Below are 25,982 nucleotides of genomic sequence, written 5' to 3'. Positions count from 1 at the left end.
TTACCAAGGGTGCACTCACCCCACTGTTGATGTCATTGATGAAGATATCAAAGAGTATCAGTCCCAGTACTGACCACTGGAGGACTGTTGCACCAGTTTTCGTAACACTTTTCCATAGACAGATTAACAGTGTTGGTTTATGGAATGGGTTCTCTTACTTAGTTAGCCTCTTCAAAAGCAGTGTTTATTACATTCTGGAATATAGGAATCAATGTCCTGCTTATACTTACTATTTTTTTTTTTTTTTAAACTTAACTGTTTAAATGTGTTTTTACCAGGGGACTGGAGGATGGCTCCTAGCACTTAAGGTTTATTAAAACATGACACAGAATCCCTGTAACAGAAAAATAATTCGTGATGGTAATTTGTGTTCCTGTTAGATTTGTGCTTACTTAAGACTCAAGCTTGTAACTGCATGTAGTTCAGCACCTTTCATCTTTCTAGGTTTGTGTTATCGTTACTGCAAAATGAGGCTGGAACAGTGGGAGGGAAAAAAGAAAAAAAAGAGTGAAGGCAATGTTGCCAGTCATTGAAATAGAAACGTTTGATTTTGCAAATAGTAGTTCTGTGAAACTGGGAAAGACTTATGAGCCAGGAAGATAGTTGTGTTGTTCTTGGTTCACTGAAAGCTAAACTGATTTCAAGGTATTTTTCTGTCATCCTGTTAAAGCTTAACAAAGTTACTAGATTCTTTTTTTTCTTTTTCTTTTTTTTTTTTTTTTTTTTTTTAATTAACGAAAATGAAAAATGGCTAAAGGCTATTCAACTGCACTTTAATTTTCTTCTCTGCTGATGTTTTCAGATTACAACTGATGGGAAGCCCAAGATAATTGATATAATTGATACAACTGGCAGTGGTGATGTAACTACATGTACTGTTGTGGAAGCTAAAGACGGAGAAATCATCGGTCTCTCTGGAAGAACTTTAAAGGTAAGAATTTGTGTGGTACTACAGGAAGAACCTTCAGCAGCTACCAGCTCTCTTTTCCTGTTGTTATTAAGAGTAATGAATTTACTGTACTGAGGGTTTAAATTACGGTAAGATAAGCGGCTAAACATTCAGATACTTGTCCTTATCATCCTATTAACTCTTCATAGTAGGACGTTTTGTCCTCACTGATAGTACTGTTATTTCCTTAGACCTCTCCCAAAAACCACAGCTTACTGGGGCTGTGTTTTAAAGATAAAGATACTGAAAAGTGTTCATCTACAGTGTCACATGAATTCCTACTGATTTCTAGTATTTTCAAGACTGCTAACTTCCTTGCTCAGTGTTGAATTTTTTGTTTGTTTGTTACCATTAACTAACCTATTCTTGAATATACTTTTCTGTAGATTCCAGCAAACTGGGTAAATCCTACTGGCAAGTATCATATTGGGATAAAAAATGGCTATGACATATATCCTAAAGCTCTCAAGGAGAGGATTCAGGTGAGAAATCACATTTTTGCTTCTGGTGTGTGTTGATATTTCACTATTTTAATGAAGAGGTTTTTCTAGAAAACTATGGTATGTGCTTTAGTAACACATGTAGGCTGCTAGCCGTAGGCTGATTTTTTGCTTAATTTTGACACAATCCATTTCTTCTATGAATTTTCAGAGTCACAGCAGATCATAGAATGGCCTGGGTTGAAAAGGATCACAGTGATCATGTAGTTTCAACCCCCCTGCCATGTGCCAAACCAGGCTGCCCAGAGCCACATCCAGCCTGGCCTTGAATGCCTCCAGGGATGGGGCATTCACAGCCTCCTTGGGCAGCCTGTTCCAGTGCGTCACCACCCTCTGTTGAAAAAATTCCTCCTAATATCTAGCCTAACTATTCCCTGTCTCAGTTTAAGACCATTCCCTCTTGTCCTATCACTATCCACCCTGTTAAACAGCCATTACAATGGTCAAATGGTCCTCCTTACACAGGTTCCTTGAGTCAAAAAGTCTAATATTACTAGTATCTGTTTACTTTTCCAGTGTGCCATTTGTTTATTTGTAGTATTGTATTTAGTTTCTTAGCCATTGTGTCTGAAACCATAACTTGCAAATGAATGTATTGAAGAAATGAGTTTTATGTTACAGAAAGAACGCAAGGAGAAGCTCTGGGATCCTCTTCACAGACTAGCTCTAGCAGAGGCCTGTAGGAAACAAGAGGAGTTTGATGCTGCTCATAGCTCTCCCTCCCAAGTTAGTATACTTCTTTGTGAGCTTGTAACAATTTGATGCTGATCGAGAGGATTAAAATATTTTTATTACATGAGTGAATGAAGGTTGTTTGTGATAATTTATCACTGCGTCTTCTGAGTCATTAAAAAAAAGAAACAAAACAAAAAACCACAGTATGCGGGTGATATCTTAATTTGCCAAATGTTGTTAACTTTCTAAACTTGTTTCTGATTATGAAAAGGGTATTAGTGCAAATACTTCATACCATGTTTTTAGTAAGTTTTATTTTTAACTTTTGAGGCAATCATCTTTATTGTGCTCAAGGTTGGAATCTTTTAAACATATCCTTTCTTTTGTAAACTAGATACTATTTCACTGAAATACCAGAAATTTCTTGGGATGCTTCTGTGTCATTTAACTGTCTGTAGAAAAAACAAAGACATGAAATATAATAATTACAGAAGTCAGAATTATACATAACAGGCCAAGAATAGATAGAATGCTGCTGAAGACTGTTGATGTCTGTGACTTCTGTGATAGTCTTTGATTCCAATGAAGTAATGGAGGAAATATTTAACATCAGAAAGGAACAGGGCTTAAGATTGTATTCATAACTACTTAGTAATAGTTTTAGTAATACTCTAACTGTACTTTTATTGCTGTGTCAGGTAAATAAGCTACTAAAGGAGGAACTTCAAAATCAAGTGGAACTGCTAAATTCTTTTGAGAAAAAATACAGTGATCCTGGTCCAGTATATGATTGTCTAGTATGGTATGATGGTGAGACCTGGAGGTAAGTATCCAAACTTGTGAAACAAAATATTTTAAGCATATAAAACAGTAGTTTGCATTAAGTACTTATGTTAATTTTTACATCTGCTTTTCTATGGAGTTCTGAAATATTACTTGCTTTGAAATGATCCTATATCATGACAAAGTTCTGCTCCTGAATGAAGATAGCATAGAATGAAGTCTTACACTTTGTATCACTCTGATTTTATTAAGCTTGTAGATTTTTCCTCTAAGGCAAGGAATAAAATTGCTCTGAGTACACATTGATAATAGGAAACTGAAGACGGGAGGAAAAAGAAATTGCGCACTTCAGAATGTAGTGTGTCACTTTTCCTGACTATTAATGTGCATTGTACAAACCAGTAGCTGAGACTTCACATGTTTGTGCACAAGTACTGAGCAGCTAGCTTAAGTGCAATTCCTTCTCTGAAGGAATTGCCTGAACTTACAAAATCTCTTTTATCAAGCATTACTTAAATTTAGTAGCACTTGAGAATCAATTAACTTAGAGATCTTTGTAGTTTCTGAATCTAATTATAAAAGGCCAAGTTTTAAAGTATTAATGTGATGAATTAAGATACTGTCAACCCAGGACCAGACGTGTTGGGGTCTTTGTGGTACTCCTCTGTTGCAGGGGGAGGAACGATAACTGGAAGTGCATGGCAGTTGAAAAATTATCTTTTTTTTAAATTGTTGTCATCAACAGAGCCTGCATAGATACAAGTGAGAGTGGTGACTTAACTGGCTGTACAGTGTTGAGGACCTACAAAGAGGCTCAGGAATACGGATCTTTTGGAACATCTGAAATGTTGAATTATTCCGTTAATATATATGATGATGGAAACCTTCTTTCAATTGTGACAAGTGGAGGTAAGTGAAAGGAATGTTAAGAAAAGTTTTGTTGCTGAGTTGGTATCATGAGAAGCAGCAGTTTGTATTGGTTCCTAATTTTGGTACTTGGGATTAAAGGCATTAAAAAATCGTTATTCGTGTTTCATGTAGTAAACCCATAACAACGTCTTGTTACTGAACTTGCTTACATTTTTGTGTCTGAAATTCAGTCAACTTTGTATCCATATGCAGGTGTATATATAGTACATTTAAGTTTAGTTACTCTTTAAGATGTGTGATCTTACTGGCATTAGCCAGTGAACCTTCTTTCAGCTTTTTTGTTTTCCTTTTGAATATAGGTCGCTTATTGAATTTTGTCACTGTTCTTTGTGCTTTCATAATTTAAGAATCTTTTTTTTAAAACATCCGTCAACAAAAGTGTCTGTATTTTGATTTATCCCAACTCTTTAATGACGATAGGTCTCATCATAGCTGTAGCACTGACTGCTCTGATCCCATTTTTGTGGGTTCTCAGTATAAAGATGTTCTGTTTTGAAAACGTACTGAGTGGTTAAGGTGGTGCGAATGTATTTGATTTTTTTTAATATTTTTTTAAAATGCTCTTGATTTCTCATGAAGCTGCCCTATCTCAGAAGAACTACAGGAACAGTTTTGGCTTCTAAATCAGTAATAACTTTGGGATTCCTTTTATGGCTATATGGAGGTTTTTTTTTTTCTTCCCCCTGATCTCCACAGTCAGGATATTTTTGGTATAATTTTTGTTACTCTGAGTGTGAAGTGTTAAGCCTTTTTGATAATGTCTGTTAGTGGAGTTTATTAGTTCATACTTCCTTTCTCCTCTTCTGCCTCCTGCTTCCTGCCCTCAAAAGCTGTTTTGTTTTGCAAATTGCTCCTAATGCTACTAATTACTGGCTTTTCATCTCTTAGTATAATATAACATTTATTTAAATAAGTAGTTAAATTCTGGGGTTGCTAATTTAGCTCTATTACTTTTCATTTAATGAACTATGGTGTATTAAATCAGTATAAAAGAAGTTCACTAACCATACAGTGGTTTGAATTTTAATTTGCTTAGGAGCACATGGAACACACGTGGCTAGTATTGCAGCAGGATACTTTCCTGATGAGCCGGAGCGAAATGGTGTGGCTCCAGGAGCTCAGATTCTTGCAATCAAGATTGGTGATACAAGACTAAGTACAATGGAAACTGGCACTGGTTTAATAAGAGCTGTAGGTATTTCAATGGATAAGTGTTAATCTCGGCAGTTTGAATTTATTATGCAGTAATTGAGGAGTGCTTTGGTAACTGCTACAAAACCACAGTGTATTCCTGTAATACCCTCAGTGTTAAAATGAATAAAATGAAACGATAGTTTCAAGCTTATTGTACGACTTCTATTTTATAAGAATAAACATTTATATTTATATTTTTTTTCAGTTGATAGTATTGCAGTGTTTGTCTAACTTAGCCCATAAGAGAAGTGACTTGTAAGCTTATTTAAAGTTATTTGTTCTTGTTATGAGTATATTTATATACAGTTGCTTTTATGCTTAGCTACGTAACTATAATACATAGCAACTGACATCTAACTTTGTAGCTCAACATATTTTGACTGTTTCTTAAGAGTGATGGAAAAAAATATTACTTTCTCATGATCCAAGGCCCAATGCCTCTGCTGTACAGCAAGTGGTTGAGGAAAATGTATGCAAGAGAAGGAATGAAAATAGAAAATGATTATTTGTAGATCATAGAATATATTACTAATGTGAAGATTTGTGTTAATGCTACTGTGGCTCTTCGAAATTTAACCAAACCACACAGGAAAGGAGAAATTTGTCTTATTAAGAACGTATATTTAAGACTAATGAGATCGATGGTTTTATATTATGTTAATGTCTTAATTTATAGCTTGGTATATGGAATGTTAATGGCTTGTTTTTTGTTGCTTTTTGTTTGTTTGTTTTTTTAATTGGGCTACTAGGAAAATACCACTTTAATGTTGCTTACTTCATCCATTTTCCTCCGTAGGGTTGGGGAAAAAAAAAAATTCCTCTTTCCGTAAATGTGTAGCAAAACATTTTAAGCAGATTTTTTTTCCCATTCCATAATTACTTATGTTGGCTTTTATTTTTGCTTTCTCAGATGATAGAAGCAATAAAATATAAATGTGATCTTGTCAACTATAGCTATGGAGAAGCAACACATTGGCCAAATTCTGGGTGAGTGCTACTGCATTTAGCATAAAGTTTTTCAACGTTACACAAGTATAATTTCAGGCGTTGGTTTTCTGTGAATGTACTGTCAGTAAGAATTAATTGTCCAGGCCCAAACGATGGCACTAAAATATTGCAGTTTATTTTTTTAAATATCTACAAAAACTATGTAAACATATTGAAAATGCTATTAATTGTGATACTAGGAATATTTTAGAGCAGTGAAGTATTCTCGTAGTTGAAACACCATGTAGTCTGGGTGCTTTTTTGTTTTCTGAGTTTTTATTTTGTTTTAAGACTTAACATTGATGTGTGTGGCTGTTACTCCCTTTCAAAATACGTAACATCAGTTCTGAGACCTTCTCTGGCCTGATGTGGAAAGCTGGCTGCATAATATTCCTTTGTGACTGGTCCTGCTATGAATGGGAGTTTTCCCATGCAGAGAGAAAATCACACATCGATTAAATAACTCCATCTTTTCCTTATTTCAGGAGAATTTGTGAAGTAATTAATGAGGCAGTATGGAAGCACAATGTAATTTATGTTTCGAGTGCAGGAAATAACGGCCCTTGCCTTTCTACAGTAGGATGTCCTGGTGGCACTACATCTAGTGTAATAGGTATGAATGTTTTTGGTATTTGTTTTTTTTTTTTTTTCACCCCTAAAACATAAAGTTGGTATTCATCTTCTGTTTTTTTTTTTTTTTTCAGGCTTTGTAGTTTTGTTTTATATTTGGGTTCACAAGTTGTTTGCTATACTAAATTCAAAGTATTTCCAAAGATTACTGGCCTATGAGATTAATCTTATGGGAGGAAGTTACTGTACATTTACTTATGAAAATGTAGTTTATCTTCTTACCATTCAAAAACAATGTAGAAAACTGGTGTTGGAGATGACTGATGTAGGTTTGTGCGTTTGCATGAAATTTACTGAAGAAATCTATGTAAAGAGTAGGAGGTGGTTCTTTTCAAATCTAACCATCTAAGCACGCCTCTCAGACTATTAGCTATTGCAGGCATGTCCAACTTGCTGCCTCAGGACCACATGCAACTCAGCACAGCTGGAAGGTATGCTCCAAGGATGCTTCCTTGATACCAGATTCCAAAAATGAACCTTTAGCAGGCTTTGGCATAGTAATTTATATGGTCTGTACCAACTGGGCTGAGTAGCAGGAAAATACTGACTTTCATGGATGTGGTGGTTGAGCAGTATGGTTTTTCCTATCTGTTTAAGATAGTGTAGCTCTGAGTCACGGGAACATGAAGCAATTCATATGGGTTCCTTTGCGGCAGCTTTAGTGTAGTTTGTGTCCACGTAAACACAGACAAAATTCTGCAGAAAGGGGTAGGTGCATTTGAAAGTGATGTGTTGTGAAATAAATGCAGATAGTAAATATAAATTGTTCCAGTTGAACTCAAATGACACTTCAAAGTTATCCATTTTATGGAAGATTTACATATTACATAGTATCACTATCAGCACTGTAACTGTGTAGCATGCTCTTTACACTTGTTTTCTAACAATACTTGAACTGAGATGGAAAAAAATGTCCATTTAAAACGTTTTTTAAATATTCTGTAGTGTATTTTTAACTGTTTATTTTTTGTTTTATTACAAATTCATTGTGCATCTAAGATGCTTGTTTCCGATTAGGTGTTGGTGCCTATGTGTCACCTGATATGATGGTTGCTGAATATTCTTTGAGAGAAAAACTGCCAGCAAATCAATACACTTGGTCATCTAGGGGGCCAAGGTAAGTTATGATAAAAAGGAGGGAATTCCTTACTTTGCAGTTCTGATTTAAGTAATTGCAGGTGTAAAAATCGGTCACTAATATCAGAATGAAAGTATTTCTTTTTCCAGGAAGAACTTAAGTAGTCTGCTGCTCTTGGAAGGTCTACGTCTGTAGAATTCTTAGTGGGAGGGAGGATGACTGAACTGTCTGTCACAGTCTGTACATTTCAGTAAAGTCTGTTTAGGAAATGAAAATATGATTAAAGTAGTTTGGAGATGTGTACTATTTCTGACTTTTTTTTTTCTGAGGCTCTTTTCAGTAGCATTTGTTTCATTCAGTAGTGTGGTATTGCTAGCTAATCTGTTGGTGCTGAAGACTAGAAGAAATACTGTTGTGGTATTGTTACTTCTGGCTTCAATGACATTATAATGGCACAACTTAATTATTGGTTTTGCTTGAATCTAGTGGAAGTGTGAGAGGACAGAAAAATGTTTTTCTGACTCGTTATAGAAAACTATCTCAAAGCAAATGTAAGGGCTTAGAGATATTTTTATTATTATTTTATGTCTGAGAAGAATTTGGTAGTAATGTGGTAGACAAAAGAAGTCTGAGTAAGGACTAGAGCCTTTCAGGCAGATATGCTTGTCTGGAAGTATGATAAAAACACTAATTTATATAGGACTGTCATAAAATGTCTTAAATTCATTGACTTAGTAATGTAGAGTACTTTGATTTTGAAACTTATCTTAGATGAAGCTGTTAGTGTAGGATACAAATCCACCTGGCCTCTCCATGAAATTTAATAGTTCAAGCACAGTTTGGTCCTTATTAGTGATACATTTTTCATCTATACAGAGTGAAGAATATTTAGTATATTTGCCTCACACTGTTGAAAACTAGATGCTTCGTTACTCACTGAGTTTATAAAAATGCCCAGCTGACTCTGAACCACTTCTTGAGACGAGAACATTAAGGGAGGAGGATTAAATGTATCAACTTCTGTATTGTAATTCAAAATTTGACCTCTTGTGCAATGGCTGTGCAAGATCCAGATCTCTAGATTCTACACTTTTTTTCTAGCCTCTTTTTTTTTTTTTTTACTGATTTTGCTTTAAAATATAGTATATTTTCTTAAAAAATAATAATGGTTAAATAAGCCCAGTGAAATATTTATTTACGTAGTGAAGTTTTTAGTACACTTGTTTGTTTTCTAATTCAGATTTGGTTAGATAAGTCAGCTGACTAAACTGTAATCTTTAAATACTGTAGTATTTAAGGAATGAAAGTTCGGATAACTTTCACTGTGGAGAACAGGCATAGCTGATGATTAATTTGACATTAAACTGCTACTTAATGTACTGCTTTATCTTGTATTTAATGGGTTAATGATTTAGTGAAGTATTATTTGAGAATGTGCCAAAGCTAAAACTATCTTTTTAAGTGTAGGGGTAACTTCAAGGTAAAGTGTGCAGAAAATAAAAGCTTGTTTTTCAACAATTCTGTGTTTTCACTAGCACTGATGGAGCCCTTGGAGTAAGTATCAGTGCCCCAGGAGGTGCTATTGCTTCTGTTCCAAACTGGACTCTGCGAGGAACACAACTCATGAATGGCACATCCATGTCTTCTCCCAATGCATGTGGAGGCATTGCATTAGTACTGTCAGGTAATATCAGTACATAGTATAAAAGATGAAGTCTTTTTCTATAGCTTTCCAACTTTGTTAACTTTTTTTACAATGATATCCTTACTTTAATTTCAGGGCTCAAAGCTAACGATATTCATTACACTGTTCATTCTGTCAGAAGAGCCTTAGAAAATACAGCAGTGAAAGCTGAAAATATAGAAGTGTTTGCACAAGGACATGGTGTTATTCAGGTAATTGTCAGTGAAACAAGCAAACAAACAAAAGCCTTAAATAACTGCCAGTAGAAAATTACCTAAAAATGTTTTCTGGGTGAGCTCACTCAGCTCCCAAGCTACTTAATTAGCAGATCTGATTCAGGATAAAGAAGGGAATGTAGTGGGAGGGGAGGAGGAATGAAATATTTCTCTCTGTTTCAGCATGCAGTTGGTTTCTCTTGAATATGTGTTAACTAGACACATTCCTTGTGTGATGAAAAGGGTGTGTGGACGTAAAAGTAAGATGTGGGATTTTGTCACCCACATATGGATTTGTATGCATAAATTCTGTCTTAATGTCAGAAAATGTTTTTATACTGTTGTCAGAGAGCTAAACTTGTTCTTTGCAGACAAAAGCTGGAACAGTACATTCTGAGCCATGAAAATGCAGAGGTACCCACGCTAAAGCAAAGGACACCTTTGCTTCACAAAACAGTGTATCTGCAGTAGTAGGGTGATTTTTGCTGTGGGTGGGCCTGCACTGAAAAGTCTAAGCATTCATTGTGTTGTCTTTTAAGTAACTTGTAAACCTCCAGTGTGAATTTTTTTATGGTAAAGGCAGTATGAATGACAGTATCCCTTTGCATAATGTTAAGCTGTTAAAGACTTAACTGATGCTTTTGCCTGTGGTCGCTCCCATCCTAGCCAAAAAGAGGTACTGAGATTTTGCTCTCATGCTTAAAGACGTTTCATATTAAATGCTTAGCTCTAAAACTTTGTTCTTGAGATTCTGGAACCCGGTAGCAGATGTCTTTTGAACACATCTGTAATGCTGAGTTTGATACAGAAGGCAACAGAGTAGTGACCATATCAAATAAAAACATTTCCAAAACAGAAATGAAATATACCAGTTGTATCTTAGGATTTAGTATTCTGTGGTTAAAGAGTGTTTAAAAAAATATGAGTGTTAAAAGAGTGTTAAAAAAATATATGGTTAAAATTCTGACCTGGGAGACTGACACTATACTGTATCTGCATGTTTCGGGGAGTGGTGTCTTAATGTTTATAGATGAAGGTAGCTTGCTGAAATAAAAGGGAATGTAAGATTTTGAGGGCTGGTAGAATAAAAAGCGAGATAGTAGGATGCCGTTTTGAAACAAAAGGTTGGACTTGTCATCAGAGTTTAAGGGAACAAAAAAAGGAAGCAAGCTCTTCTTTTATTTCTATATATATTGAACTTGCATTGGCATTCCATCTTGCTTATATGTTTTAAAGTGCTTAACTTCTGCTGTATAAAAGGTTTAAATATGTGACTAGTTTAGCTCCGTATATGGGAAAGGAATCTAAAGTAATATTGTAGACCTGGGGTTTTTACTTCCAAGTCATCTGTGGAAACCTTTGGTTTTTGTCTTCTGATAAATTTATTGCAAAGGGAATTTGTCGTATTATTTTTTTTGAAATGTCCTTTACTATTTTATTGCTCTATATGGCAGTTGCATGAAGTGTTGCCTCAAAATCAGTATGAGTCCAATGGTTAGGATGTTGGTAACTTCAGTGCTTGTTGCTGTATTTGCTGAATGCCTCATGCAAAGGATAATGTACATAAATGTTGAAGTTGAATTGTGTTAATTTAGAATGTGTTCTAACAGGTTGATAAAGCCTATGACTACCTCGTTCAGAATTCATCATTCACAAGTAACATAGGCTTTACTATTACTGTTGGAAGCAATCGTGGCATCTACCTCAGAGACCCTGCCCAGATATCTGCACCTTCTGATCATGGGGTTGGCATAGAGCCTGTCTTTCCTGAGAATACAGGTAGGAAATCTTCTTTTGTATCATTTAAAAATGAAGAGTAAACTTCAAATAGAAAAGCTGTGATAATGCGGAGCAGTACAAGTCTTGTACCACAGAAGGAATAAATGCAACTCCAAAACTGTTGGTAAATGAAGGCAAGAATCTAAACAGCTTTTCATTCTAATCTCAGATTTATAATTACGCAATGTCTTTTCTGATTTTTTTTTTTTTTTTTTTCTGTTGCTTCAGGCTTCCTTTTGCTCTAAACAACTTTAAAGTGAAGTTGTGGCTCCCAGGAAAAAAATAGAAAAAAATCATCAAACATTTTTAATATCTCAAGAAACTGTAGATCTTCTAGGGATTTGTGGTAGATAACTTTTGATGAAGAATGTAGGCTATTCTAAACAGAGCAGAACTTTACTAAGAAGCTAATCTCCGGATATTTGGAGAGCACAAATTCTAGGTTTGGATTTTATCTAAGCTGGGAAAAAAGATTTCAACAAACAAGTTCTATTGAGTAGCTGAGTATAAATATACCTAAAGGTAACATAGGAATTGATACAGGTTGTAGATGCTTATGGACTACTGTGAGTAACTAGTGCCAATGAAGGTATGTTTCGCAACTTCTCTTCATAGGCTGGTTTACTCTGCTGTATTTTATTAATAAAATATTATTTTATTATTTAAGTTTAGTATTTCATTATTTAACATTTTATTAATAAAATTTGGCATATTCTCTTCACTAAGAAATGGGTTACATTGTATTTAGAAAAAAGACTGCTTTGAAAATAATGCCTCCTATTTTATTATGTTGACCAACAAAGTCAGAGGCAGATGTTTAGATTCTGATAGTAATTTTTTCAATAAACATAAGCCTTCACTTAGGTTACTCTATAATGTGATCTGGTGATTAGCAAAACTTTCAGTCTGTGAGGTTGGCTTTTACTTTATGTATGTGTGTTAGACAAGACTTTGCATCTATATGAAAATATTTTTACCTGCTTCCAGGCTTATGTAATGGGCAACTGAAGGATTGATAGCTACAGTTCCTTTGCCTTTTTTATGTTTGCCTGTTTTATGTGCTTAAAAAAAAATGAAGTCCATATAGGCTTTCTTATATTATATGTTGTTGTTTTGCTGATTTCTCAAGTTAAAAGAGGTCATATAGAACAGTGTCCTTTTGTGGAGAATCTGACTTCAGGGGACTCTAAGGAATTGGTTCCTACAACATTTTATTGAGATGGCAAATTCTGCGTTACAGAGGCATGTGAGTTCATAATCTGGTATTGATTTTGTTGTTGACAGAAAACACTGAAAGGATATCTCTTCAGCTTCATTTAGCTTTAACTTCAAATGCACCATGGGTCCAGTGTCCTAGTCATTTAGAGCTTATGAACCAGTGTCGACACATTAATGTTCGTGTGGATCCACGTGGCCTGAGAGAAGGAGTACATTATACAGAGGTACTAAAGGATCAGTATTCTGTGCGAGACTGTATGCCCTTCCTTTTTCATGCTGCTTCTGTCAAATTTCTTTTAGAATTAATTTTTAAGGTGATGAAAGCTGTGTGGTGTACAAATGAGAAAATACTGCCACCCTCAGTACTACACAGGCTGAGTCCAGAGCTCAGCAGCAGATATACTGTACAATTTTGTATGGTAGATTCCAAGGGATTTTTGAGTATCTTTATTGGAAAAATGAAAGCATATGAAAATATAAGTGAAATAACTGTACTTTTTCTTTTTTTTCTCTGTATATATTCATTTACAACAATTGAAAGCACTCTGCAACTAGTTCAACATTGTCTTCTATAATTTCATTTTGATCAAAGGTCATAAGCAGCTATATTTTATTTTGTCAGGTTTGCGGATATGATACAGCAATGCCTAATGCAGGCCCACTCTTCAGAGTTCCAATAACTGTTGTTATACCAACAAGGTCAGTAAACTCAAACTGTATTAGCTTTTATTTTTTTAACGTTTGGTTTCATATACTCGGTTTACTTGTGTTGTCATACTTATTTCACCTTCTTTCTCTGGGAGTTCTTGAACTAGCACTGACAGGGGAGCAGAGCTCTGAAAAGATTCTTGCAGCAGACTTATACTGCAGTAGCTTTTATTTTTCATCTTCGTGCTGGAAGCCAAAAGGAATAAAAGCCAAAAAAGAATATTCTTGACCACAATGACAGAGCTTTTCTCTTCCATCAGAATACAGATGACTTCAGACTTCTTGAAGAACATATCAGTGTATTTTTAAGTGTAGATGAGCTGAAGTTTGGTGGTTTTTTTTTTTTTTTTCCCCCCCACACTTCTAGCTGATGTACCAGTGTTCTTAAGGGCAGTGGGTGTTATTTGGCAGATAGAATTTGGAATAGAGTTCCTTCTCAACTTCAGTATGGAGAATTTACAGAGTTAGTGTTAGCTTCCTTATACAGGGAGCAGAGGGCAGCTACTGACCTCTTTCTCTGGTGACAGTGACAGGACTCAAAGGAATTGCATGAAGCTGTGTGAGGGGAGGATCAGTCTAGGTGTTTGGGGAAGTTTCTTCACCACAGGGTGATCAGGAGCTGGAACAGGCTTACCAGAGTAGTGGTCAAGGCCTCATGCTGGCAGAGTTCAAGGAGTGTTTGGATAACACTTTCAGACATACGGTTTGAATTTTGGATGGTCCTGTGGGGCACCAGGAGTTAGACTCAGTGGTCACTGTGGGTCCATTCTAATTCTGGAGATCTGTAAGTGTCAGTAACAATTTCAGAGTCTCATCTGACATTGAACTCAGGTTCCATTTTTCACCTTCATAAATCCATTTTGGTTAAAGTCTGCTTATTTTTGTGACTATTTCGGTCGTATCAAGTAGCGTGATTAAGTAGCAGCAAATCTGCGGATCAAAATACTTCTGCTGCTGAGGACTGAACATCTTCATTATATTCTTTTTGGAGATCATTTCTGTATTTTAAAATGTCTTTAAAAAAAATTCACAGCTTGTTCCATTACTACTTGTATTTGCTTTTTGGTGTACAGAGTAGATGAGTCATCAAGCTATGACCTTGCATATACAGATGTTCACTTTAAACCTGGCCAAATCCGAAGGCACTTCATTGATGTTCCCCAGGGAGCTACGTGGGCTGGTAAGGAAAATGAGCATATTTGCTAAATAACAAATCACATCTATCAAACTTGACAAAGTTGTTCTGAAATCATTCCTTTTTTTTCTGCCTGAGTAAGAATTTAAGCACTTGATCCATGAATATGTAAAATGTTCATTTGATTCTAGACTCTTACAAGAGTGATTTATTTTATTTTATTTTATTTTATTTTATTTTTGAGGGTCTATCTTGCAATCTGAAATGATGGCCCATTACTGGAGGCATATCTTGTATTTACAGAAAAATATTATTGTCTGAATTGTGCATAATTTTTAACATTCGTAGGCATATCTTTAAATTATGATTTAAACATGATGGGCAAGAAGCTTCTAATCCTAAAGGGAGAATTCCTCTTCTACATATGTGATATTAATAAATAAAAATCTTTCATATGTACTGAAGTTTATTGATAAAACTCTTGATTTGAAATTCAGCAGTAATCTATGCTGTACAGATATATAATGTGTACTGTCCTATTAGTTTTTACCATAAATTTGAGTAACCTTTCTTATTTGATCTCTGAACCTGCTTAGTTTTTCTTAATCTGACATGGTCTTAATAAATAACTGATACGTAGGCATTGTTCACATATGGGGCTGATCTTCTATAGATTGTGATTGTCTTGTGAAAATGGCTTTCTTCTGTTGAATCTCCATTTCCTGTCTAAAATTCTTCATTGTTGTGACTAAACTTTGTTTCTTCTTTTGTCTAGAAGTGACAATATGTTCATGTTCCTCTGATGTGACAGCCAAGTTTGTGCTTCATGCTGTTCAGCTAGTGAAACAGAAAGCATATAGAAGTCATGAATTCTACAAATTTCTGTCCTTACCAGAAAAAGGATCAGTGACTGAAGCGTTTCCTGTCTTAGTAAGTTATGGTGGGGGGGTAGAAGAAAGAACATTTAGGTTTTTGCTGTTGTTGATCTTGGGGTTTTGTGTTTTGTTTTCCTTTTTTAGGGAGAAAAAGAAAATAAAAAAAAAACCCAACCCAAATAAATCATTTCTTATAGTAGTGAATGAAACCTTTTTCTTCCTTTGGAAAGGTTTCAGATAGCTTCATCAATTTATTAGTGCTTGTTTATACAGACTGATTTGTTTCCCTTTCAAACAGGGACTAAGTCTTGTTGAATAGATTTAGTTCAGCACATTTTGCTTTTAATGCTTAATGTGATAATCTTAGAAATCTCTTTGATATTGAAGCCAAGTAATACTGACTGGCTTACAATTGTACTTACTTTGGTTAATTCTAGTTCAACAGTCTAAAACAGATCCAGGATATTCAGGTGTGCGAATGAGTCCACTGAGTCCACTAATCAAGTTTTCCCTGCCTAAGAGAGGTCGTGATTTCTGTGCTGCTCAGTCCTGCACTGTGTGAAAATGTCAAGTGGGGGCAGTAGGATACATGGCTTGATTTGTAAGTTTTATCATGTTAGTTTAAAAAAGGCAAGCAAAAAAAAGCAGTACCAACAGAAAACCTCCCAAGCTTCATGTCTTCTTGAGGTAGAGAGCACTATCTTGTTTTCTGATACACATTAATGTCTTCTATAAACTACCCTGTCTATTTAATTTGAAAGAATGGGAAAGGAATATGTAGTGTTTAAAAGCTGTAGCTTTTTTTTTCTAGTGTATACCCATGGCACGCTTTGTTTTGATGGGAATCAAGTGTAATGTCTTATTTTGTATGGTAGCAAATAATATAATTGGAGTAAACTAGACACTATAAGGGTATACTTTTAGCTATATTCCCCCTTTTTCTTGGCTTTGGGGTGAGAAAGGCAGGGCTGAATAGAAAGAAGAGATGAGAGTTTGTGTCTAACTTTGCATTTTTATTATTCAGGCTGGAAAAACAATTGAATTTTGTGTTGCTCGTTGGTGGGCAAGCCTTAGCGACGTTAGCATTAATTACACAGTTTCTTTTCATGGTGTACTTTGTGCTACTCCTCAGCTAAACATGGTAAGTCTTTCAGTCTGTTTATCTAGAATCATTCTGAAGTTCTCTGACATCTCAGATTAAAAAAAAAAAAAAGTGTTCTCTGTTCTTTTCTGTACTTGAGTAGACGAAAAGCATGGTTATACCTGAGATGTTTGTGTTTTCCGTTAAAAATAGGTAAATAGAAACTTAGTCCTGCACAAATCCCATTAGTTTTGAATTTTCTATGCCTTTCATTATGAATCAGCAAGGGAAAAATGAGCAGAAAAAAAAAATACCCATGACACCAGTAGAAAGGGCATATTGAAAGATCCACATTGTAACTGTTGTGAGTTTTTGTGTGAAGAAACTTTGCTGAAACACAATACTCCAAATAGCATTTTCAGAATAAAATGTTACTAAAATTTACTTCATTCTGTTCAGTTTTTTGTTGAGATGTGCTGATTTTGGTTTGAGATTCATTGTTTAGGTCAGTTGAACGCATGATGGATGGCCAGCATCATGACTGCTGAGGCTCTGTGATACCAAAGGACTGGGAAGTTACTAAAAACATTAGTATCTTTATTTACAGTACTGTGCTTTGCTGCAGTGTTCTTTGCTGTCCTGTGCAACCTGCCTTGGATTGATTTTTATTTTTATTTATTTATTTATTTATTTATTTTTTTTGCCAGCTCTTTTTCAAGGGCTGAGATGGTTCTGCAGGATGCAGTACTATACTGATTTCTCCTTGCTCCTCCTTTTTTTTTGTTTTTCAGCTAAGGGCCAGAACAAATTGCAGTTGAATGCATTCAGGCTCTAAGAGCTGAGTAATCTGGGGGAAAAAGGAAAGGGTATGTTGTGCTAAGGAACCAGCTCTTGAATCAGTAAGGCAGGGGGAAGAAGCGTTGGTGTTGTGCATGGCAGCCTCTACTGAAGTGGGTTCAAGCCACACCACAGGTGTCAGATGAACTGAAAAGTGAGGAGTTAAAAATGAGAGAATGCATTTTTACCCTTTCTTAAACATTTTAAAATTTAATAAATTTTATTTTAATAAAGCTGATATACTCATGGCTTTGTCATGAAATACTGCTAGAAAAAGCAGACTTCCAAAATCACTTTAACCATTGCTAAATTTTGTGTGTAGTGTTTCTTTCGTTAATATAAACTATTCTGTAATAACAATCCTATGCAGAAACACTATAAAATACTTGATTTAAGATTCTAAATGAAAAATGCTTGCATTTATTGAATTACATATTCATAGGAAACATATGCCCTGTGTGTGATTTATACAGTTCTGTACAAATTCCTTAAATTATTAATACTGGATAGTCTTGGAAAAATAAATACAAGTGAGACTTCTGGCCGTATCAGTAACTTTTGTTGCTTTTATTGTAGTTTTCTTCTTGTTGTTTCAAGTCCCAGTATGTCTGCCTTCTTCAAGTAGAGATAAACTTGTGATGCTTTGAAACTCAGAGTATTACTTCTAGTATGGATATAGTTGCAGCTGTTATATTTATGAGGGATAAATCAGATGGTCCATGTCTGATGTTACAAATGCATAAAAACATAAGTATTATGTGTTCTCTCTTCAGCATGCTTCAGAAGGAATTGTACGGTTTGATGTTCAGTCCATGTTGAAGTACGAGGATATTGCTCCATGCATAAACCTGAAAAGCTGGATTCAAACTCTCAGGTACTGTTTCTGAGGAGCTGTATGGCAAAAGTGAGAGAACTATTAGTGTGTGTCTAAAATGGCCACAAATGAACAGTGAAATCTAGGGTAACAAAAGTATTTTCTTGTAAAACTTTATATGGGTTTGGAGGCATGAATTTAGAAACCCTGTTAAATTTGTTAGCATTTTATTTTTTAGTTCTGTTTAGCTTTGACAGAATTGGACAATTATTGTGACTTCTTCCATATAAACTTTTCTTAATCTAAATTTGAAAGGAAAAAAAAAAATACAAAAACTTCTCAGTGCTTCCAAAGGAGGCAGCTGTAAAAAGGCAATTTAATATCTAAAGAAATAAATTCTACAGAGTTATTTGGTGTCATCTTTTTTTTTTTTTTTTTTCTTTTTTTCCTTTGAACCAGCTGCCTCAGATCCTGCCTAATTTTCACCTGGAAACATTATTTTCTCTCTTTTGCTTGGTTGGAAATGTTTTACTGTAGAGTCTGATACTGTGTTTTGTGTGGAAAGTCGTATTTCTTCTGTTGTTGGTTGTGTCTGTTTGACACGTGCTGGCATGGAGGAAAAATTACTTATCACTTAGTCACTAATGTTGGTAGTTCCAGCAGGGGAAAGAGATGCCATACACTTTAAGCAGTACTTCCAAGGTTTTGGCCAGACAATTTCTCAATGGTCAGTAATCTGATATTTTCCATATCCTGGACCCTGCAGTGGTAATCTTGGACTCTGAGAGTTCATGTTTCTGAGTTTTACATAGGCAGTATGCATTAAAATTGTTCCTTTGTGGTATTACTCCAATGTCTCTTACAAATTCTCTTCTAACATAAATTTCTATAGCAAACAGTTATCAACTGTGTAGTCTGCCCTCTAGTTACTATGTCAGTAACCAGTCTGTGACTGAAAGTGCTGATTGAAGCACAGATGAGAAGGCAACTTAATTTATTATTAGGAAAAAAATTACTTTGTTTTTCCCTTTTTTTTTTTTTGAATGGCTTTTAGTTTTGAGCTTAGATGTGCTTACTGAGTTCTTGTTTTGCCAGTGTCCGTAACATTGCTAAACGTTTTTTGAACCATCATTCATTTTAACCGAAAATTTTAGTGTTGTATTCAGATGTGCTTCAGAATCTTTCTGCTTAAAGAATACAAGTTTTGGCAGCAGATACGTGTTTCTTAGCAGTGCCTTCTTCGTTTGTTTTTATTTTAACTGCAGACCAGTGAGTGCTAAAATAAAACCTTTGGGATCCAGAGATATTTTACCAAATAACCGTCAACTGTATGAGATGATTTTGACCTACAACTTCCATCAGGTAGAGTTTATGCTTGTTGTTTTTTGTAAGTCATTGATAAATATAGCCTGTTTTTTAAAAAACCAAGTTTTAACTTTACCTTTCTGTCAGAAACAAGTGTTTTAGATTCTCAACTTTCAGAATTCTAATCTGGTTCTCTTTAGGAGCTACTGTGATTTCAATGGCTTCAGGTCAAATTTTTTCTTGAATGTGTGTAAGACTTATACTTGTTTCATTCAACAGTGGCTGAAATGTTTTGGACTTTCTTTTCATAGCCTAAGAGTGGAGAAGTAACTCCAAGCTGCCCACTTCTCTGTGAATTATTGTATGAATCTGAATTTGATAGCCAACTGTGGATTATTTTTGACCAAAACAAAAGACAAATGGGGTCAGGAGATGCCTATCCACATCAGGTACAGAGTACTGTATTTATTATATCTTCTGATTTCTGCACATTGTGAAACTTGGAGTTTTTCCCCTTCCATGCATGCTGTCACCTCCTAACAAACCCTGATGCATAGGCACAATGCCATCTTGTGAAGAGATGAGGAAGAAGTACAGTCATACCTTTCAGTGAGGATACATGTGAATGAAAAAAATAATAATTGACTGATTTGTTTCTGTGAACTTTCTGAGTTTGATTTACTTTTCCAAGAAAAGACTAAGAGCTCTGGTATGTTTTATTTCTACAAAAAGCAGTTAACTCATGATCTCTTGCATTTTTGATGGGGCTTCTCAAGAAATGAACTGAAGCTCAGTTGCCTTTAGTGACTTCTTGTTTGTTTTATGAAGATGATACCATAAACTTTTCTGTTTATGTAAAAGCATATATTGTTTTTTTTCTGTAGTCTGATAGCTCAATTGCTGTTTCATTCACAAAGGCTGTCATCTATGCAGTTTGTCTTTAAGCAGCCTTCTAAATGCTAGAACTCAGTTACTTCCTGTTGCTGTCTTTCAAAGTGAGTTTCAAAGAAAGGATTGACCATTGTGGAAGCATATGAAAGATAACTTCTGAAGCGTGTCTTGAAAAGTACCAAAGTAGTCTGTGACTTGCACCTGGTGCACCACTGCACTGCATTTCTGATGTTCTGCATCATAGAACAATTCCAAAGCAATTTTCTAATCCAGGAAGTTGTATCAACAGGAAGCATGATTCTAATACAGAAGAAGGAGATTCTGGGAGAAGGGTAGTCCTTAATTAACCCCTCTCAGAACTACCTTTTTGGATTATAGCAACAGCACCAGGAACATCCTAAAGTGAACCTAGCATACTGCTACTCAAAATACCTTTGTGGTGCCTTTTTAAGTTGGTAAAAATTAAAGAACGTTTTCATAACTAAAAATCCATGTGTTTTTTTTTTTTCTTTGCTTTGTAAATAAATGTCATCCATCTATTCCTAATGGCAGGTACAGAAAGCTTTGTGCAATCATGTCAAAGAGTTGCCAGTTCTTTAAAGCACGACCTTCAACTCTGCAATGTGAAACTGATAGAACAATAGAAAATGTACTGTCATCTTAACCACTGAACACCTGAAGTTCACAGTAAACAGAATACTTGTTAAGACAGACCTGCCAGAAGTTTTGCACTGAACATTTAACAAGAACTCTGATTTCTGTTTGAGCAGTTAATACAGTGTTAGAATGTCAGCCTATTTTGTGGTCTTAAAATGATGAATTATTTTCAGTTGATCAAAAATGTGTTTAGCTGTTAAATACTGTGAAGTATTTAATCTTGACATTTACAAGTGCTTCTTTCTTTCAGTATTCTGTGAAACTGGAAAAAGGAGATTACACTATTCGGTTACAAATTCGTCATGAACAGAACAGTGAGCTGGATCGCATCAAAGACCTTCCATTTATTGTTTCACACAGGTTGTCTAGTACCTTGAGCTTAGATATTTATGAAAACCATAGTCTTGCTCTCTTAGGAAAGAAGAAATCCAACAGTTTGACATTACCACCAAAACACAGTCAGCCATTCTTCGTTACATCTCTGCCTGATGACAAGTAAGTTTCTGAAGTCCTCTTTTCTCAACTACATCTAACCACCACTTCTGCACCTAAATAAAATCATGCTTTGTTTGATAGTGTCTACCTGTTTATGCTTGCTATTCTTATATTTTTCTCACACTGTTCAAATTACTGTAGTCCAAACAGAACATTACTGAACCTAGTTCTAACGCAGAGTCTTCTTTCACTGAATAGAATACCAAAAGGAGCAGGACCAGGATGTTATCTTGCAGGAGCTCTTACACTGTCTAAAACAGAACTTGGAAAGAAAGCTGTGAGTATCTTTAATGGATGGGTGATAGCTTCTTTTTTGGAAATTTCTGAAGCGGGTAAATAGCATGCCAAGGAAGCACACTGTATGTTATGGTTTTAGTACTGTGAAGACCACCACCTCTAGTGACATAACGCATTTTTGAAGCAGTTGTTTCATTATAAAGTCAAAGTAACTTCTTAATTCTATTATCATCTTAAAATTTCAAATGTAATGGCATCTTCTGAATTTTGAATTCTAATTCCTTGTTTCTGAATCCTTATTTCTAGAAGAAACTGCTTTTTTTTTTTTTTTGGCATGGCAGCCTATGAAAGCGACTTTGTTAAAATGCCTTATGTGGTGTCATTTTTTTGAATGAAAACTATATGCATATGTGTTTTGTGCACGTTGGTTCTCTAGTAAGCAACTATACTCTTCCCTGCATGCATACAGTTTGCAGAAAAAAAAATCTAAGTCCTTCTTTAACACCTACATGTTATTTTTACAGAGAAGTTGTTTTGTTGTCTCAAATACTTAAGCAGATATTTTTACCTACTGCAGACTGATGTTGTCAGCCACTAATATGACTGTATGCTCCAACAGAATGCCATAAGATCTCTATGTTGTGGTGGGGAAAAAAGGCTATGTGGTATTTTTGCTCATGGTGTAGTATCCTATAAAAGCTACTTGCTAACTTGAATGAATCTGTTGTGTAGCAGTGCTTACAAGTAACCAGTTTACTCATCTGTGTATCTTGTGATTCCTTTAGCTATTCAAATATTTTTAAATAGTTGGCAAAGAAAAGAATGCACTTAGAGCAGTGCTGGTGATTGATGGTTAGTATTTAGAAGTAATCCCTGTTCATATATCACTAAATGTGACTGATTAACTTAGAACTACAGTGTGTTGTTTTTGTTTGTTTTTTTTTTTTAAAGGAAGTCTCTGTGAGGAGGTTGACGCATACCTTTGGATCTTGTTGAGTAGACAGGAGTAGTTCATTCAGTCTAATGTGTTGCTGGTAGAACTTCTGAAGAAAATTGCACATATTAATCTCATGTGTAACTACAAGTTAGATAATATCTACCAAGAGTATTAATGAATGAATGAGGGGTAGAAAAATAAAAAAGGTAGCTAAGCTCTTTAAACTATGAGGGTTTAGATATATTTATGGTTCCTGTGAATTTGCAAACATACTTCCTTGAAATCCATGATAAATCCATTGTAACAATGTAGTATACTTGACTCAACCTGAATTCTGCGTTTTCTTGAACTGTTGGTTCTAGTTCTTATTTTATAACTAGAATAAGTGATTATATACAAGGATTTCTGGGCTGGCAAGTAGGAGGTAATAAGTGTTGCCTGTTAAATTTCATTTCTTGATGGTGAAGAATACATAAGAACTTACATTCAGAGAATTCTAGCTGAGGCCTGTTGTATATCATATTCTAAGACTTAAATGTTCGTATTTCACTGAAGAAATGATGATATCAAATAATATCAACTTATTTCCATTGCCTTTAGTGGATCTCAGTATGTAATAGCAAACAAAAGAATGAGTAGTCAGGGGAGTTATCTCTAGTTCAGCAAGTGGGTGCAATTTCAGGGAAATGTCTTCTGTACGTTTCCTAGGAAATGGAACAATGCCACTAAAGAGTTAACACCTCAAATCTGTGCTTTGGAAAATGAATTTCTGTAATGTCATTAATGTAAGCTAAGTGGTTAACAACACTTGCTTGTCTTACAGGAATAAAGAACTACATACAATAATGTACTGTTTTATTAATTTTAAAGTGAAAGAGCATGCTTTAAGAGCATGTTTGGTCATAGATGTGACTCTCTAACAGTTTAAAAATAAGTAGGTTAAAAACGTAACCATAATTGTACAGAGAAGGTGTCTCCATCCTGTGTGGTGTGTGCATGTTTTCTTACGGTATGTTATTCTAACTCCCAGGGGCAGTCTGCAGCAAAGCGACAAGGAAAATTTAAAAAGGTACTGAATGTTAGTTTTTGACAAAGATATCTATATATCTATATAAGTCTTTTTGCGTATGACTTACAGAATTTGTCTGCCAGTATTGATTTTTAATTTGTCTCCCTCATTACCTCCTTAGTCCTGGGTTATTTGCTTTAGCACTGTAAATGCATCTCACTGTAACTGAGAGGCACGTCAGCATCTGAATATTTCTGCAATAAGTGCCATAAAAATGCATGTGATTAGTGGTCTGTAACTTTCTGTCAGATACACAGGCACCTTCAGTGTTTCTAGTGAAGATTTTCTGTGGCAAGTGTTTCTATCCATTGTGTTCTGCCTGCAGATTAGGAATTGAATACAGACCTACACTTTACATACTATTGGATACCAGACTGCATACCAGAACAACTGTCTGCTTATGAGGGCTTTGTTACAGTTGTGTAAAAAAATAAAAGTAAAAATCCTAAAAAGCAGCTTTTGTAGTGAGGATGACCTTGATTGAGAAGTATCTCAATTCACCTATATTTATTCAGTTATTCAAATATAACTTGCTATAGGCTAGAGTATATACAGTGGTGTAGGAGGTAGTAGAACTGGGGGGGGGAAGAGAAGGGGGAGAAGAACGTGTGGCATATATAAGATGCATTTTGGGGAGTGGGACAAAGCAAGTGACTAAGTGATGTTCAGTCTTGCACTTTCTCATACTTTCGATGGTGGTCTCTCAGCAGACAGAGACTTGTCTTTTTTTTTTTTTTTTAATAAGGTTTGTTTTAACAGGCTACCTCTATAGGGTTGCTGTTTGTGGGGAGAGGTTTGTGATTATCTTTATTTCTTGTTTTGCTCTTCTGAAGCTATAAGGCTATTTTAATTCCCTTGTTTTCAAGGTACTGTTTTCTGGAACAGCATCCAAATTAGTTAGGATTCTTATTAGAAATAGGGCATGAGAGCTGTAAATGCCATAGCTGATGGCAGTAATCTGCTTGGTTTGGGTGTTTTTTTTTTTGTTGTTGGTTTCTTTAAATGAGCTGGTAACTAGGCCTGCTAATCTAACTTGGTATTGGTGTAATAACTGTGTGTGATTAGACTTCAGAAAGATTTTAATTTAATTAACTTGCTGCAGTTTTATTTTCATAATTTGACTGAAAATTATGCAGATCACTTTTTAGAAAGGTGTTTTAAAAATCCTTCTGAATGTATGATTTTTAGTGGATAGGATATAAAGTCCTTATTAAGTAGATCTGTAATAAGGGAGTTAATCTCCAATCATAATGTAATTTAACAAAACAAATTAAAGGTTGCACGTTATGCTATTTTTTTTTTCCTTTTAGAACAGATTTGTGTTCATACCTGAGCAGTATATAAGCCAAAATGAAAGCTGTTCCTTTTCTGGGTACTTCCTATTATTTACAAGATGTATCTGCACACTAATAGTGGATACATGAAATTCACTGTATTTCACTGCATTGATCCACAATAGCTTCATTAATGAACAGCTTTTTCCAAGAGTACGGGTCTGTGGGCATCCTTCTGGGCAAGTTTCATATGTTTACCCTGCCCTGTCACTCTGAGTCTCCTGTAGTGCAGATACATATTTTTTTCCATGCTCAAAAACTTGTTACTGTATTTCTTCTGTAGCCTGGTCAGTCAAAAGGGCATACGTAGATTTTTATTTTATTTTTTGCAGAGGTAAGTCCAGGACCAACTTATAGGATTAGCAGTGTTTGTTTTAGTTTTATGGATAAGTTTGTTTTGATACTAGTGACTAGTCTACAGACTAGTGTTTTGCGTGTTTTGTGTATTGTTTCTTGGTGTTTTTTTTGGGGGGGGGAGTGGTAGGGTAGGGAAGAGGTATGGAGAAGGGCAATGTTAGCTTGCCCCTGTGTGCTCAACATTGCCAATAATCCAGGATGACTGTTTCTTGCAGAAACAGTCTTTATTCTATTTTGTATGAAAGCAACTTCAGGCTGTGTCAGGAAATGGCACCCTGCTTTTTCCAAAGAAGGCAGTTAATTCTTCTGTAACTAGACAAAAAGACAGTAGGTTCTTTCCACAGTATAAGCAAGAGTCTTTGTCTTACTGGAAGTGTAGCCCAGAAGCATTCACCTAATCCTCAATTTTCTGTTTCAAAAGTGGTGCCATGGGACTTAATTTTATCTGAACACAAAAATAAAAACCCTTAGGCATGGGTTTTTATGAAATGTCTTCCTGTCTTCAGTATGTCTAGACCTTAAAAACAAAAAAACCCTTTCTCTTTGACTACTGATCACTTGATAAGCATAAAGTTCAGAATTCAGTGATGTTTTTCTTGGAACTCTCGATTTCCAGTGAAGTAGGAAG

General features: G+C 35.2%; 1 protein-coding gene across 2 annotated transcripts in view; it reads left to right on the top strand.

The window, feature by feature from the left end:
- The window catches only part of TPP2 (tripeptidyl peptidase 2), a 48,149-nt gene that overhangs the window by 4,778 nt on the left and 17,389 nt on the right, over positions 1 to 25,982 (top strand). The window contains exons 2-24 of one of the 2 annotated variants that reach the window (XM_048929350.1): positions 803 to 931; positions 1,336 to 1,431; positions 2,071 to 2,175; positions 2,823 to 2,947; positions 3,653 to 3,816; positions 4,874 to 5,028; positions 5,942 to 6,018; positions 6,504 to 6,631; positions 7,666 to 7,765; positions 9,262 to 9,410; positions 9,507 to 9,622; positions 11,236 to 11,404; positions 12,689 to 12,846; positions 13,245 to 13,321; positions 14,404 to 14,510; positions 15,241 to 15,395; positions 16,365 to 16,481; positions 18,032 to 18,132; positions 19,338 to 19,434; positions 19,689 to 19,826; positions 21,176 to 21,420; positions 21,619 to 21,697; positions 23,625 to 23,663. In XM_048929350.1, coding sequence (XP_048785307.1) covers positions 803 to 931; positions 1,336 to 1,431; positions 2,071 to 2,175; positions 2,823 to 2,947; positions 3,653 to 3,816; positions 4,874 to 5,028; positions 5,942 to 6,018; positions 6,504 to 6,631; positions 7,666 to 7,765; positions 9,262 to 9,410; positions 9,507 to 9,622; positions 11,236 to 11,404; positions 12,689 to 12,846; positions 13,245 to 13,321; positions 14,404 to 14,510; positions 15,241 to 15,395; positions 16,365 to 16,481; positions 18,032 to 18,132; positions 19,338 to 19,434; positions 19,689 to 19,826; positions 21,176 to 21,420; positions 21,619 to 21,697; positions 23,625 to 23,663 — 2,826 coding nt within the window. The remainder of the gene's footprint in view (positions 1 to 802; positions 932 to 1,335; positions 1,432 to 2,070; positions 2,176 to 2,822; positions 2,948 to 3,652; positions 3,817 to 4,873; positions 5,029 to 5,941; positions 6,019 to 6,503; positions 6,632 to 7,665; positions 7,766 to 9,261; positions 9,411 to 9,506; positions 9,623 to 11,235; positions 11,405 to 12,688; positions 12,847 to 13,244; positions 13,322 to 14,403; positions 14,511 to 15,240; positions 15,396 to 16,364; positions 16,482 to 18,031; positions 18,133 to 19,337; positions 19,435 to 19,688; positions 19,827 to 21,175; positions 21,421 to 21,618; positions 21,698 to 23,624; positions 23,664 to 25,982) is intronic. The other variant, XM_048929359.1, reaches the window with a different exon arrangement.

Source organism: Lagopus muta, chromosome 1 (genome assembly GCF_023343835.1).
Source record: "Lagopus muta isolate bLagMut1 chromosome 1, bLagMut1 primary, whole genome shotgun sequence".
Taxonomy (NCBI): domain Eukaryota; kingdom Metazoa; phylum Chordata; class Aves; order Galliformes; family Phasianidae; genus Lagopus; species Lagopus muta.
Note: the sequence above shows the minus strand (reverse complement) of the source record. Positions and strands in the feature narration are given on the sequence as shown.